Source organism: Dromiciops gliroides, chromosome 1, assembly GCF_019393635.1.
Source record: "Dromiciops gliroides isolate mDroGli1 chromosome 1, mDroGli1.pri, whole genome shotgun sequence".
Taxonomy (NCBI): Eukaryota; Metazoa; Chordata; class Mammalia; order Microbiotheria; family Microbiotheriidae; genus Dromiciops; species Dromiciops gliroides.
The window spans coordinates 685,104,834-685,121,471 of NC_057861.1; the positions used below are offsets into that span (position 1 = coordinate 685,104,834).

General features: G+C 37.9%; 1 protein-coding gene across 1 annotated transcript in view; it reads left to right on the top strand.

The window, feature by feature from the left end:
* Positions 1–16,638, top strand: part of ABCA13 (ATP binding cassette subfamily A member 13) — a 506,393-nt gene that overhangs the window by 3,728 nt on the left and 486,027 nt on the right. Inside the window, exon 2 of the mRNA XM_044001141.1 lies at positions 16,392–16,485. Within this exon, the coding sequence (XP_043857076.1) occupies positions 16,392–16,485 (94 nt within the window). The remainder of the gene's footprint in view (positions 1–16,391; positions 16,486–16,638) is intronic.

A 16,638-nucleotide genomic window follows, 5' to 3' on the forward strand; every position in this document is an offset into this window, starting at 1 on the left:
ATGGAACAATTCCAAGACACAAGTTGTGTTTTTGAAAATATCTCATAAACAATGACCCAGTTATTGAAATAATTTATCTATCCCCCTTGAAATTATATCAATCCAAAGGGCACATGTGAGTGTCTAAAACTGAGAATCAAAGTTTTTTTCTTCTCTTATTTGAAAATTAGGACATTTGTCTTTTTCTTGTACTTTTATACTTCTCATCTACAGTTTTCCAAAGCTCATGGATAGTGCTTAAGCAATCACACCTACCATATCTTTCAGTAATTGGGAAAGTAGTTCTCTGGGCCTGGTGAGCTGGACTCCTCAAGGACCACTAGGTACTTCCTAGCAATTTCCCTGCTTTATCTTTTTTTTTTTTTTTTTTTTGGTGGGGCAATGGGGGGTTAAGTGACTTGCCCAGGGTCACACAGCTAGTGAGTGTCAAGTGTCTGAGGCCAGATTTGAACTCAGGTACTCCTGCATCCAGGGCCAGTGCTCTATCCACTGTGCCACCTAGCTGCCCCCCTGCTTTATCTTTTATGTCAACTTACTATTAATCATTTTTGGACTGTTCTATCCAATCTAAAGATTATTTTTCCTTGGCTGAAAGAGACACAAGTAAAATTATGTAGGTCTCCCTTTTCTCCTTTGGATAGTCTTATCATCACATACAACCACAGCAGCCGTTCTATCCTTTCTTTGATCCTGTTCTTTTCTCTCATATAGTTAAAAACCGAATTTGAAAGAAAATATTATCCTTAGCATCCTCTAGGCTTAATTTGAACTGTGGTGCTAGTGACGCTCTTTTTACATGACCAGACATTCTTTTGTATTTCTTCCCCATTTCCTGCTCTTGCTTCTATCTTCTGTACATTTATTTTTTTTTCAGAGAAATTTTCACTGGTTGATGATTTCCCTGTGCATTGATGAGATGATAACTATTTATTAAGTGCTTTACTGTGTGCCAGGCATTGAGTTAGGCAGTAGGAATACAAAGACAAAAAAAATGAAATAATCTTTCCTTTTAGTGAATTTACATTCTGTTGGGTGAGATAGCATATACATAGACAAGTTTATTCAAAATAAATTCAAGAAAGTTATATATAAGGTAATTAAGGAGGGAGGACACGAGCAAATGGTAAGGTAGGGTAAGGGGTCCAGTGGGAAAAGTGGTTCTTGAGCTGTGATTAGAGAGAAGTGAAAATTCTATGAGGTGGAAGAGGGGAGGAGGGAGTGCATTTCAGGCATGGGGCATGACTATTGCAAAGACATTATACAGAGATGAGGAATGGAGCAACAAACAAATAATAGGCTAATTTGGTTGGACTGTAATGTGTGGGAATGAAAATAATATACAATGAAAGTAGAAAGATAGCTTAGGGTAAGCTTGGGCAAAGTGGGTTAAGGTTTTAAAGGTATTCAAAAGCCCCAAGGAGGAGTTTATATTTTATCTATAGGCAATAGGGAATCACTGAAATTCATTGAGGAGGGGAGGAACAGTTAGATTTGTGCTTAAGGGAAATCAATTCACCATTTGTATGGATAATGGATTAGCTGTATGGATTTATCAGTTGTATGGACAATGGGAAGAGCAATAGTCCAAGTGAAAAATGTAGAGAGGTGGAACTAAGATGGTGGTTGTGGGAGTTGAGGAAAGAGGTCAGCCATGAGAGATGTTGCGGAGGTAGAAATGGTCCTATTTAGCAACATTAGGTGAGGGAGAGTGAGAAGTTAGTTGAACATAATATCAAGGTTTAAACCTGGGAAGTTTGAAGAATGGTAATGCCCCGGCAGAAATAAGGAAGTTTGGAAGAGGGATAGGTTCATTTTCAGGGAAAAGATAAATGAGTTCTGATTTGGACATGCTGTGTTTGTGATATCTCCTGGACATGCATTTGGAAATATTAAATAATTGATGATAAGGGACTGGAGTCAGAAGAGAGATGGGGACTGAATATATAGGTCTGTGAGTCATATGCATGGAGACACTAATCATGGAGACTAATAAGGTCACCATTCATAGTCTTTAAACAATGTTCCCTTTTGTCCTCATTGAAAAAAAAATGTTTTGATGTCTTTAGTTTCTTTTCATGATACTTTCTCATCTCTTGTGGGCTGACTTCCTATTTAGAATCTTAATCTATGATCTTTGATCTTTGATTTTTCTGAACCCATTAAAATCTATTCTCCCTAAAGCTAGGGTATATGCCAGACTGTGCCTGGCTTTCCCCACCTTCTCTATCTCTAATTCTAATTTGGAGTGCTTACTTCTCCCCGAGATTTTCATCATTTCTTTTTAAGCAATCAGTTTCACTTTATTAGTCATAATCAGGTCCAGAATATCCATTTTCCTGATCAACTCCTTTAACTTTGTCAGGGTAGGGGTGGGGTAGGGGGATGAGATTATTATTAAGGAAGTGAAGAAATGGTTACACCTCAGAGATAACTACAGCTTACATCTGGATAGTTGAACTATAGCATTCCCCTGTGCCAAGCTTGTCATCTGTGTTCTTAATTCCTCATTGATCTCTTCCTTTTGTCCAGGTGGGCAAATTAACTCCAGGTGTTGGAAAATGAGGCAACATGTTTTGTTTTGTTTTTTAATTGTAAACCTTCTCTTGGTTTATTAGAGTCGTTTGGAAAGAACATATAAGGATACCTCAGTTTACATTGTAGATTAGTTCTCAAAATATTTCACTTTTATTATTGCAGATCAAGGTAGTATGACATAATCGAAAGGGTACTAGAGGGGCAGCTAGGTGGATAGAGTACTGGCTTGGAGTCAGGAGGACCTGAGTTCAAATACAGCCTCAGACACTTGACACTCACTAGCTGTGTGACCCTGGGCAAGTCACTTAACCCCAATTGCCTTACCAAAAAAAAAAAAGAAAAGAAAAGAAAGGGTACTAGATTTCGCATTAAGAGATATGGGTTGAAGCGTAGCTTTGAAGCATATTATTTATATTTCGTGGACAAATCATTTAATGCCCATATTTTATAGTTTAGAAAACTGAGGTCCGAAGAGGTTGCAGTTGCCTAGGATTACATAGATAGTAAATAAAAGAATTCTGGCTGCAGATTCAGTAACCTTAACATAGTATTATGCTGCCTCTTACTCCTCACTTTCCTCATATATAAAATGAGGATGATAATATTTGAAGTATGAACCTTACAGGGTTGTAGTGAGGAAAGTCCTCTATAAACATTAAATGTGAATTACTATTGCTATTATCATCCAAAAGGCCAGCATAGTCTTGGGTATATAGAAAGCCCTCAATACCTACTGATCAATCATTTTTCAATTAATTTATGTAATGATATCAGAGAAGCCCTGCCCGTCTTTCTTTCTTCCTTTGTTTTTGGTTTAGATTTGATTGTTCTAATGTGTGTTTTTTGTTGTTGTTGTTTTTGTTTTTTTGCGGGGCAATGAGGGTTAAGTGACTTGCCCAGGGTCACACAGCTAGTAAGTGTCAAGTATCTGAGGTTGAATTTGAACTCAGATCTTCCTGAATCCAGGACCAGTACTTTATTTACTGTACCAACTAGCTGCCCCCTCTAATGTGTTTTTAAAAATATTTTATTTTAGAGTCTTTTCTCTCCAGCTTCTTGATCAAGTATCTCATGTTTTGTAAACACTGATTCAAAGTTAAAGGAATTATTTCTGGATATTCTCCACCAAATGCCTCCCCCCACCCCCAGCAAGCATACATTTTTCAATGTACAATTACTTTGTTGTCTACATCGTCAGTCATTCAGTCATGTCTGACTCTTTGTGACCCCTTGAGACTATACTGTCTGTGGGGTTTTCTTGGCAAAGATACTGGAGTGGTTTGCCATTTCCTTTTCTAATGGATTGAATATGATAGAAATAACTAATAATATAGTTTTTTTTTTCCGAGACAAGTAGCAAGTTTTAAAAACAAAGTACTGGATCAGCACTGGCCCTATAGTCAGGAAGACCTGAGTTCAAATCCTACCTCAGACACTTATTTAGCTGTCTGACTCTGGACAAATAACAACCCCAGTTGCCTCCAAAAATACCTTAAAATATAAAAACAAAGTACCAAGCTTCTAAATTTCCTTTAAATAGACTGACAAATGTGTAGAGGAAAGGTGAAAAGGGAAAGCTGGCTTCACCGTCTATGTTTTTGTTGGCAGCACTGCTACCATGGAGGATTTCTTTTAAAAAAAAAGTTTCAAATTCAGTAACCACCAATAAACATTCAAATAAACCAGGAAAGGATTTTGGAGTCAGGAAGAGCTGGGTTCAAGTTCTTCCTCTGAAGCATATTGGCTACATGGCCTTGGGCACTAACTTAACCTTTTAGTGCTCTAGGCCAGTATCTAAGACTGCCAGGTCCAGGAAAGTTGTTCATCTTCATCAGGGAATATTTAGCTCTGATAGTTCCCCACGCCAATGAAATCATGAGTCTGGACTTATAAAAAAGTGATTATGCATAAAACCCTAAAGTCCAAATCATCTGCATTTTGTTTGACAAAATTAATACTATCATATTCATATCCATATCTCTTTCACCTTGTTTTCCCTCCATTTTTTGCAGATTTGTTTTATTGTGGGTAATTACTACTTATTATTCTAGATCTAGTGCTCTGTCGCCTGCTCCACCTAGCTGCGTGATCCTGACAAAGCCTCTGCCTGCCTCAGTTTCCTCACCTGTAAAATGAAGATAATAATAGTACCTCCCTCATAGGGTTGTTGTGAGGATCAAATGAGATAATATTTTAAAGTGCTTTGCGAACCTTAAAGTGCTATATAAACGCTAGCGGTTATTGTTGATGTGATGAGCAGGGATTTGATTTGAATCTAGGTCTTCCCGAGTCACATCCATAGCCCTATTTTATACCACATTGAATGCCAACATTTATTCAGAAACAATTTCTTGGATGTATGGGTTGTTTCCAGTATTCTGCTCTTGCAGGGAATGTTGCCATAAACCTTTTTGTACAGTTTGTTTCCCTATCCCCCCCTTCATAACATCCTTAGGTATAATAGTTCTAATGGTGGTGTTTTTATGTCAAAGGATTTGAGCCATTTTATAATCTTTCATTGTAGAATGCCATATTGCTTCCCATAAGATTTCACCAATTTCCAGCTCCATCTATAGTTTAATAGTGTTCTGGTTTCTCCAGAGCTGCTTGGGGGTGTATTTCAAGATTGTCAGAAGGTCAGGGGTCTAAAGAATTCATCCGTTGTTGAATCTTTGTGTATTTTCTGTGTCCACAATTGTCTCTTTTTTTCCCAAGAGGCTTTTATTGCTTACTTTTAGCACAGGTTTGTTCCTAGGGGTGCCCTTGGGTCACTATTGTATAGTTATTCATGTTGGGTGCAGGAACGTTTAGGTTTTTCAATGACACAAAACTTTCAAAGCTCTTGCTGCAGAAGTAACTCCAGAGACACGGAGCAAGTGTGACCTCTGGCCATATTATTTCATGAGAATATTGGAGGCTGAGAGTTGTTTATTTGGGAACCAACTCAGACAGGTGTGCACATTTATTTTGTCAATCCTCAACTCCAGCATGCTTTTGGCTTACTCTGGCTCGAGATTTTCCATTGTCTATAGCCCTTTTCGATGCAGAGATACATCCTGGGCCTTTTTGTTAGCGGATAACAATAGCTCACATTCATGTAACACTTTGCACACCTTTTCTTATTTTCATCCTTTCTACAACCCTGTGAGGTAGTGGCTATTATTATTACCCTCACTTTGCAGATGAGGAAACTGAGCCTCATTCAGTCACACAGCTAGTACCTGATCAATCAGTTCACAAGAATTTATCAGGTGCCTACTATATACCAGACACTCTGCTGAGCATTTGAGAAACAAAGTATAAATGAAAGAATACATGTCCTTAGGGAGCTAAGATTTTATAGAAGGAGACAACAACAACAACAACAAAAATTAAGCATGTGTAAATTATATATTATAAATGCATGGTAATTCTGGTAGTGGGGGTGCTAGGCATTGTGGGTGGTGGTGGTGGGAATTAGGAAAAGCATCATTTAGGAGGTGGTGTTTGAGTTGAATTTGAAGGAAACTAGGGATTTTTTGGGGGTGGGGCAATGAGGTTTAAGTGACTTGCCCAGGGTCACACAGCTAGTAAGTGTCAAGTGTCTGAGACTGGATTTGAATTTAGGTCCTCCTGAATCCAGAGCCGGTGCTTTATCCACTGAAACTAGGGATTCTAAGGGGAAAAGGTGACAAAGGACTTTTTCAGGCATGGGAAGCTACCTATGCAAAGGATGGAGATAGGAGATAGAATGTTATGTATGAAAATGAGCAAGAAGGCCAATTTGGTTGGCCTGAGAAGTGCATGAAGGGGAGTAGTGTGTAATAAATCTGGAAAAGTCAGTTGGAGTTAGATTGTGAAGACTTTTAAGTGATAAACAAAAGAGTTTGTATGTAATAAGGAGCTAAAATCGTGCTTTAGGAATATCATTTTGCTAGCTGTGTGGAGGAAGGTTTGAATAGTGGAGGATTATTCAAGGTGAGTGGTGAGGAGGGCCTGATTTAAGATGGCGGCCATGTGAATACAGAGGAGATAAATGTACATTAAATGGCTGAGGTAGGATTTGTACCCAAGTCTTCCTGGTTCCAAGTTTAGTACTCCAGCTAGTATATCATGTTGCCTTTTAAATGCTTGAGTCTTATTACACTTTTAGGTTGGTTTAGAGTCCCACTGAAGGTGAACTCCACCCAAACAGGCCTTAATAGGTTTTTCTAAACCTGGTTTTTCCAGCTCTATTGTCCATTAGGGGCTAAAAGAGAAATTCAATCAATAAACATTTTTCTGCACCTGTTGTGTGCCAGGAATTGTGCTGGGCAGTCTGGATATAAATACAAAAATGAGAGTTCTTGCCCTCAGGATCTTATATTAAAGAAGCTGTCCCCAGCTATCAGGTGGACTAGGCAGTTTGAGTAGGGGAAGTGTCTGGGGGCAGTATTAATGATGGGTACAACTTAATTTTCTATTTCTGCCCTCAGCTACAATATGGGATAGATTTTATATTTTACAGGTATACATTTGTTTTGGGTGGGGCAATGAGGGTTAGGTGATTTGCCCAGGGTCACACAGCTAGTAAGTGTCAAGTGTCTGTGGCCACATTTGAACTCAGGTCCTTCTGAATCCAGGGCCAGTGCTTTATCCACAGCGCCACCTAGCTGCCCCACAGGTATACATTTCAAAAGCCATTAGATGCTCCACTTGTCATTTGTTAAACTCTTATTTCCAGGTTCTCTCATCTTGGACTGTCTCTTCTTCCTCTTCTCAAGCCACTCCACCCCCAATTACCCAATTAAGTTGCCCCATGGCTGAAGAAATGGAGTTCTGATTGTGAGCAGGTATTGCAATAGGGGCAGGATACTTGCTCCACCAGAAAATTAGAGACCATTTTCCTGTTTGACCTCAGAGGATTTTTTTTTTTTTGGCCTTAACACATTCTTTTTCTTGATCATGCCAATGTGGGTGGCAACTGACAATTGGAACACTGTCAGGAAGTCATATTCACAGAATGGTTTTCTACGTCTTCTCTTTAACACAAAATTCCGTTTCAGTAAAGACAAAAAGACCAGGAGGGTAGAAATGCTTGGTGTTTAACAGTACTGACCAACTTAAAAAACTCTTGGCTTAACTTCAATGTCGAGATCAATGAGTCAAACTGCTTTTGTGAGTTAGTCAATGAACATAGGACATCACAGGAGATTTATGGCTGTGTATAATTTAACTGTGTATTTTATGGCTTTTCTAAGACCTTGAATTTCTTATATTTGTGAGATTTCTTGTCATCAGCCTATTCCTGTTAACATCTTTAAAAGTGACTGTTTTGTTAGGGAACCCCTTGCTATATATAGTATGATGCATTGTTCAACAGTGAGAGAAACACTTTGTCCCTGTCTTATAGGATTGTGATCTAAATCCATCTTTCTCCAAAATATTCCTCCCCAGAAAAAGACAAACATCAGACTTGTGAATTTTTATTTATGTAGTATCTCTAGCAATGACCTGATATGAATGCATCCCTTCCTGTGGCATATCTGCAATTAAGATACTCGTCTTGGTTTAACTAGATCCTGAATTTTTTGTTGTTTTTGTTTTGTTTGTTTTTAGTGAGGCATTTGGGGCTAAGTGACTTGCCCAGGGTCACACAGCTAGTAAGTGTCAAGTGTCTCAGGCCGGATTTGAACTCAGGTACTCCTGAATCCAGGGCCGGTGCTCTATCCACTGTGCCACCTAGCTGCCCCTAGATCCTGAATTTTTAAAGGCATTTTATTGGAATTGATGACTACAAAATGGTCTGAATTACACTACTACTGCCATGGGGGAAACACTGGTTCTGGATGTCCCTCCATTCAAGAATTATCTCTTACATACATTCTGATCAGAGATAGTAAAATTTTTATTTGGCACAAGAAAATGTGGCTAAGAGGAAAAGTCTAGGACTTCAGCTCCTGACTCCAGGACAAAGATGTCTTACATCTACTCCTTGGCCTCGGGTACTTATTAATTCTATGACCCTGGGCAAGTCACTTGATGTTGATTTGCCTTAGTTTCCTGAGCTGTAGAAATGGGGATAAATAATAGAAGCTATCTCCAAGGGCTGTTGCGAGGATCAAATGAAATAATATTTATAAAGTAGTTTGCAAACCTTAAAGTGCTATATAAAGGTTTGATATTATTATTATATAAAATTGTATTATATTGTAGCTATATGCATGGTTGCTCTGAAGAATCGAATTCAGCCATTTTGTTTCTACCTGACATGTGAGTATCTCCTCTAGATTCATAGATATCAGCCATGTTCCATCATGTCATATGGGTGATGGTAACCTTAATCTTCTTTGATTGATTTTTTTTTTGTTTGGTTGTTTTTTTTTTTAATGTTTTTTCATTTTATTTTATTTTTGAGGCAATTGGGGTTAAGTGACTAGCCCAGGGTCACACAGCTAGTTAAGTGTTAAATGTCTGAGGCCGGATTTGAATTCAGGTCCTCCTGAATCCAGGGCCGGTGCTCTATCCACTACACCACCTAGCTGCCCCTGATTGATTTTTGAAGTTTTTTTTTTTTTTTTAAACATGGCACATAACTTCTGAGTCTTAGTTTTTTCATCTGTAAAATAGAATAACACCACTTACCTCACAGGGTTGTGGCGGGGAACTGTCTCAGAAACTTTAATGCACTAAGTAAAATGAATTAGATTTTCCTTCTTCCTTTAAAGAACTGACACCCCAATCTGGCACAATCTACATGACAACTGAACAGTATTGAAAAGGAACATTATTGAATGGAATCTGCTGTGAGATTTTGTGTCTATTCTCCAGAATGAATGTAGTGTTTAGCTTTTTAAACTATTGTTTAATATTAGAATCTGGGTAATATGTAAAAAAAGCCAACAAAGATAAATGGAAAGAAATAGAAGAATTCCACACTTCTTTTTTTTTTTTAAGTGAGGCAATTGGGGTTAAGTGACTTGCCCAGGGTCACACGGCTAGTAAGTGTTATGTGTCTGAGGCCGGATTTGAACTCAGGTACTCCTGACTCCAGAGCCAGTGCTCTATCTACTTTGCCACCTAGCTGCCCCAGAATCCCACATTTCTAATTTGCACAGAAAGAGATTTATATAATACCTCATGGCACAGAACACTCTCTAGCAAAGTAACCATCAATTCTGTATTTTTTTTTTTTTTTGGCAGGGCAATGAGGGTTAAGCGACTTCCCCAGGGTCACACAGCTAGTAAGTTTCAAGTGTCAGAGGCTGAATTTGAACTCAGATCCTCCTGAATTCAGGGCCAGTGCTTTATCTACTGCGCCACCTAGCTGCCCCTCAATTCTGTATTCTTATGGAGAATATACTGATTATGTACATCCACTCAGGTAGAAAGAAAAATAATGGGCCTATACTATCCTCAGAAGAGAAATACAGCCACAGGTACAACCATATTCCCTGCCCTACACCCCCCCCCCCCACACACACGAACATACAGAAGGGGAAAGAGAATAAAAGACTATGTCTTGTCCTTGGAAATAACTAGACAATGATGGCAACTAGTAGGCTGTCTTGCAAGATCCAACATCAGGACCAGAATCTTGAACTCTCAAGAGAACGGCCAGCAATTCATTTAGAAAGGCAGTTCAATGCCCACTGTAATTGTGATCTTCAACTCACTTCAGCTTGATTTTTCATTGATTCTTTGTTTGGGTCCTTTGTACAAGCAATTCCATTCTCCATGGATATAGTATTGAACAACAAAGGCCTCTTAATACCTCTGGGAAAGTCCTCCTTTCTGATATCTTTCTTCCTTGTGGTCTCTTGTTGTCCCAAGGAAACACAATTGAATTTCAGTTTCTGCAAAAGTGTATGTATCAAAGGACAAAGGTAACAGACTAATTATACGTTTCGCTTTAACTTCTATGATATGCTACACCTATTCCAATGTTTTCTCCTTCTCTTCACCAAGGAGATCTTGTGACAGACTCCTCCCTTGGAAAAGTCCCTTGTTATCCTCAATTCACTCATTTATTTGGCACCAAAGCACTTTATACTTTGTGGTTTTTAGTTGAAATAAAAACCACCTGTAGCTGAAGAAACCACCAGTATTCACATGCTTCTATTTGAACTTGGACTCTACATTTTTTAAAAAAATTACTAATGAAGTGGAACATTCTTTTAGAAATTTCAAAGTCATTCATGACTACACAAAGCTCAGTTCTTTTCCATTCTTTATGACTCCAACAAAATATGACTTAGGGAGGTATTGAGAATACTACCCCAGGATTCTTAAGATCACACTGAGATTCTTTTCTTTGGAGTTGACCCACCCTTTCTAGTCATTCATTTGAGCCCTGAAGTAACCCTTATGGGTGTGTAGTGATAGGCCTTGGCCTAGTTGGAGGCTCAATTTGCTTCGGTCAGTTAGGGAAAGCAAAGTGGTTAATCAACCAGATAACAAACCAGCATGTCAAGGGTACTCAGAAAATTAGGTACCTTGAAATTTATAGCAGGGGCCTAATTGGAACCTTACTTTCTTACTTATCTGTTTACTACCTGAATAGGACCAGGAGGTGACAATAATCCCTAATTAGGTAAGCCTCCCCACTCCCCAACAGCTGTACCGATCCCCCCCCCCCAATCTATCCCCCTATAAAAGCATTGTCTTCTCTATGTATGATTCAGAGAGGAAGTTATCTTAAAAACTTCTCTTTCTGGCTGTGTCCCCTCATGCCAAATACACATTTTTACTATTCTCTCTGATCAGAACATGTGTGAGAGTTAATTCTTTAATAGAGGGATATCCAGAACTAGTTTCTCCCATAACAGGGCTAGGCACTACACATATTACTATTTCCAGTTCACAAATGGAGAAATTAGACTTTAAGAGTTTGTGACTTATCCACAGTCATACAGCTGGTAATTGACAGGGCCAGGATTTAGACCTATGTCAGAGTCTGATTTCAAATTCATGTCTGTTTCTAATATATGAATAATACCTTAGGATAAGTGGGCTTTTTAGGTTTCTTTGTTACAAGAAAGGAAGAAATAGATTGAGAGAAAAAAATATTACATTTGCATGACTACATTTACAGGATACATTTTCTGATATCTAATAAGGTTTATGCTCCAGCTAAAGGCATTTCTATATTAATTAGATTCATAAGGTTTTGCTCCAATATCACTTCACTAATATATGGTAAGTTTGGAGCTGTTACTGAAGGCCTTCCCATATTCATTATATTTATAGGGCTTCTTTCCTGTATGAATTCTTTGATGAACAGCAAGAGCTATTAAGGTATGAGAGCACTGGGCATTTTGGGATCATGGACAGGAGGGAGAAAAGATAAGAGGTAGGAGAGTTACCAAACCCAAAGTTTGCCTTTTCACAGTTTTGCTGGGCCTGGCTCTGGATGAGAGTAAAGTAGCCAAGGGGGAGAAAAAAAATTATGTTGGATACCAAAAGTAATTGGAGGAAAAACAACTAAATTGGTTAATCTGGATAGGAAGTGGAAGTCTGGTATAAGATTCAAGGATAAAGAAGAGATGACACGGGGCAGCTAGGTGGTGCAGTGGATAAAGCACTGGCCCTGGATTCAGGAGGACCTGAGTTCAAATCTGACCTCAGACACTTGACACTTATTAGCTATGTGACCCTGGGCAAGTCACTTGACCTTCGTTGCTCTGCAAAAAAAAAAAAAAAAAAAAGAAGAAGAGATGAGACATGAGTATGGTGGAGAACAAGAAAAAAACTCTATTTAAAAATCAGATGAGAAGGGGAATGGCCCTGATATGTCTCTGCAGAGAAATATTTTGACAAAAGAAATCAGTTCTTGCACATGTACTAGACAATGATACAGAGGTACAGTGAGTTCTGGATGTAGCTCTAAAATATGAAGCCATCTCAAATTTAAAACCACCAGAAATATTCTGTACTCACTGCCCTTTCCAGAAAGTGTAGCAATTGGCTCGTAGATGCCTTTAACTTTGAATGGGCCTTCAGACATCACTGGAGTTCTCTCCATTTGGAGAATCCCAAAAGTAACATTTATTAAAAAAAGATGTATGTATTTTATTAAAAAAATAACAAATTCCATTTGGAATAGAGTTTTGCCATCAATTTACTAAGCCAAGGGACATTAATGTATTTAATTTCAGTATAATTATTTATAAATTTTAGCTTTGTTCCTGACAGAATGCTTGCAAAAAGATCAGTCTCTCCTTCTACCAATAGCAAACTATCTTAATAAAAGGTTCATATCTTATTTCATATTCCTATGTTTTCCTTTAATCCTATGTACAACCCCAAATCTTTTTGCCCACAATAGTGAATTATGTACAAGGAATGAACAAAAAAACTTACAAAATGCATTTCTTTTCTCCAAATTCTATGACCTTTTTTTGTTCTTTTTTGATCTCTTGGACTTAGAGTAATCCTCCACGGAATTTTCTGAGCTATCAAAGAGTGTGATATTGAGTTTCAGCACATTGTCAGGGAAATTTTTATATTGTTGGATTTTCTGGCACAGGATATACTTCCTTATGAGTGACTTCAAAGGAGCAATTTCCTTTCTCCTCTAATTATTGTAGAGATTGAACCTTTTTTTCCCAGCTGCTTTATCTTTCTGATTTCAGGTCACATAAAGGCAGACGATGAGGTGTAGAACTGATTGGTTGACTACAGAAGTGTTTCTGTTCAAAAGAGACATGAGAAAGAATTGAAAGAGGTGAAAAACGGCCAATGTTCTTCCAAGAGTTAAAGAAGCTAAAAACATCAGGACATCTGCTTAGGTTCAAAACATCAGATTCTGAAATAATCATGTTCTCACTTAAATCTGCTAGCGAAACTTGCATATGCCCGGATTCTTGGGTTCTTGTTTGCTGTTTTTTTCACATACTAATTAACATTCTTTCTAGAAAAGATGAAAATAAACATGAAACATGCTCTGGAATCATGGAAGTATGAAAATAGTCTCATGGTATTGTGCTACATATATAAGAATGGTGTTTTGTTAACTTTGTCTATACTAGCCATCTATTAAGTGCCTGCTTGGTATAGAAGCATTGAACTAGGCAATGAGAAATGTGGGAGGGATGAAATAAGATTTAAGAAAACATGATTTCTACTTTCAGCTAGGTTCCTCTCTACATCACATACACATTTAACTATGAAATAAAATGATAAATGATAAGAAGTGCTGTGTGAAGTCTGAGTGTAAGTGAATATGCTTCTTTCATTTCATTTTGTTGTATTTCATCAGTGAACTTCAGGCCCTATTAAAGGTTGTCCTTACTTTCTCTGAAAAGGTTAGTCAGTCAACAAGCATTTGCTAAGTACCTAATATGTGCTGGGCACACTGCTAAGCAAGAAGGATACAAGGAAAGATATGAAAAGAGTTTAGGGGTTGTATTTTGTTTCTCATCTCACACTTTGGGTCTATAAAACTCATTTTGTATTATAATCCATTAGGTCACAACCTCCTTGAGATTAGGAACCATCTTTTGCCTCTTTTTGTATTCTCATACTCAGCACAGTGTTAGGTACATAGTAAGTACCTAATAAATGTTGATTGATTGATCAATTGGTAGTAGAGAGCATTCCACTGGTGGCAATGGACTAGTGTCAGCAGCCCTACTTAACAGTTGGACACTGCACTGAGACTTATGGTCTTCATCAGTAAAATGGAGATAATAATACTTTACTTTCTTCACAGGGTTGTTAGCAGGATCTGATGAGAAAATGTTTATATTTTGTCAGTATTAAAGTACTATAGAAATGTAGGAGTGTATTTAATGTTTTATCAGAATATTTATTACATAGGGATAGGGCTGGATTTGTGCTTCCAATGACAAAGGGAATTCCCAAAATAGGAAATCCCCCCTATCCATCCTCTACAATTTATAGTCTTACAGATATGCCTAAATTCCTCAGAAGGTAAATGATTTGCCCAGGTTCACACTGCCAGTATGTATCTCAGAGTTAGGACTTGAACCTGGTTCTTTCTAGCCCCAAGGTCAGATTTCTCTTCACTATACAACACTCTCTCACTTTTATGGGGCAAACCATTTTATTACTGTTTCAAAGCTTTTTAGATAGGGGCAGGGGCAGGATTTCAGGAATGACTTATTTGACACACTTTTCTGGTACTCATCTTCCTTGCATGACAGACTCATGGTTACGCCCAAGGCCTTTGATATGAACACTTTATGGTCATCCAAAAAAAAAGTCCTTAATTTCTTCCAGGTGATAATGTTGGAATTACAAGAGTACTTTAAATTTGTATAGTGCTTTATAGTTTTCAAAGGACTTCATAGCTCTTAGTACCCCCAGCTTTAGAGATAAAGAAACTGTGACTCAAGGAGGGGGGTAAAATGAGTTATGTGCAAATAAATAGCAAAGCCGGGGCTCAGGTTTTGTCTTTTACTTGAGGTAGAGTGATTGCTCTCCATTTTAGTGGATTAATACCTGTCTAAAACACTCTATAATATCACAATTTTATTATATGTAGCTTTTATGTTTCTGGAAGAGTACTTTAGGCCTTGATGTATGCAATTCTACATCCTAGTCAGCTATATTATAATGGTAGTCTAGCATGAGTTGGTATGAGAGATGGTAAGTTCTTAGGAAGGAACACTTGCTCACTATTCAGTATCTTACATAGAAAGAAATTTAATAATATTTTAGGCAACTTAGTAATATCTACACATGGTCTTCCCTCCTTCGAGAGTTCAATTCAAAAACAGATTCAGTTCGATGAACCCCTTTAAAACACTTGATACATGCAAGGAGTTGTGTTAAGTACTAGGGACACAAAGACAAGAACAGAGCTGTTCTTGTCCTCAAGGAGCTTATATTCTACTTATGTATGTTTATTTATATTATACTCATGTATACTAAATTATTTATGTAAAAAAGCTATTTTTTTGGGGGGGAAATGGTTTTAGTTAATCATACATTGGCTTAAATAGTATGAGAAATTTGTCTTTAGATTCCATGGATTTTGTTTGTAAATATCTTTATAGTATCATAAGGACTGTAAAAAATGTTTCTTATAACAAACACATAAGTAGCATTGGGTAGTAGACAGAGTGCTGTTCAAAATTTCAGGAAGACTTGGGTCCTAGTCTAACACATGGGTGATCATAGGAAAGTCTTTCACCCCTAAGGAGTTATCTAAACAACTCCCTAAGACTATAAGTTAGATAGGGGATAGAGTGTCAGGCCAGAAGTCATGAAGGCTCATCTTCCTGATTTCAAATCTGTCCTCAGACACTTGCTAGCTATGTGATCCTGGGCAAGTCACTTAACCCTGTTTGCTTCAGGTAATCAGGCATTCAGTGATTAAATTCTAGATGCCAACTTTCAGGTTACATGATTATTCTTAAGTTCTAATGCTTCTTTATATCAGATGAGGATATACACTGTGCATGACAACCCAGACGATGAAGTAGAAGAATCATCTGTTTTTGTTGGATCACAACTTTCCCCCCCCTTTCTTGGAATCCCTTAATTCATGGAACCTTAGGATTCTGCAAAGGACACATTGGCTGATACTAGTTCATACCATTTGCCTTTTACCCCTTGAATTGTTGGTCTCTACTAATGGATCTTGTGTTGGATCTGGAGTCAGGAAGACATGAGTTCAAATCCAGTCTTAGCAACTTAATAGCTATGTGATCCTGGGCAAGTCACTTAACTTCTATCTACCTCAGTTTCCTTATATCTAAAATTAGGACAAGGATGGCACTTACTTTGCAGGGTTGTTGTGAGGGTTAAACACTGTGTAAATGCTAGTTGTTGTTGTTGTTATAATATGACTGGTAACCATATCAGTTCACCTTTGTGAGTAGCATTATCTCCACAAGCTTCTAACATTGTTACTTGCATCCCTTTTCCAGGTCCTATCCCTCTCTGAATTTCTCTGGCCATGCACATTATTTCTAATTCTGACTGTGATCCGCTTCCAGGAACCTCCAAGACACAGAGATAACTGTAAGTATAATATTTACTTTCCTTTTATTAAAAAGCAAAATCAAACCAAACCTCATGTGATTTCTCACTGGAACATTTGGATAAGGCTGGATTTTTAAGGACAGTGCCATACCAGTTCTAGTAAGTCTTAGTAAACTGGAAAGATTTGGAGTG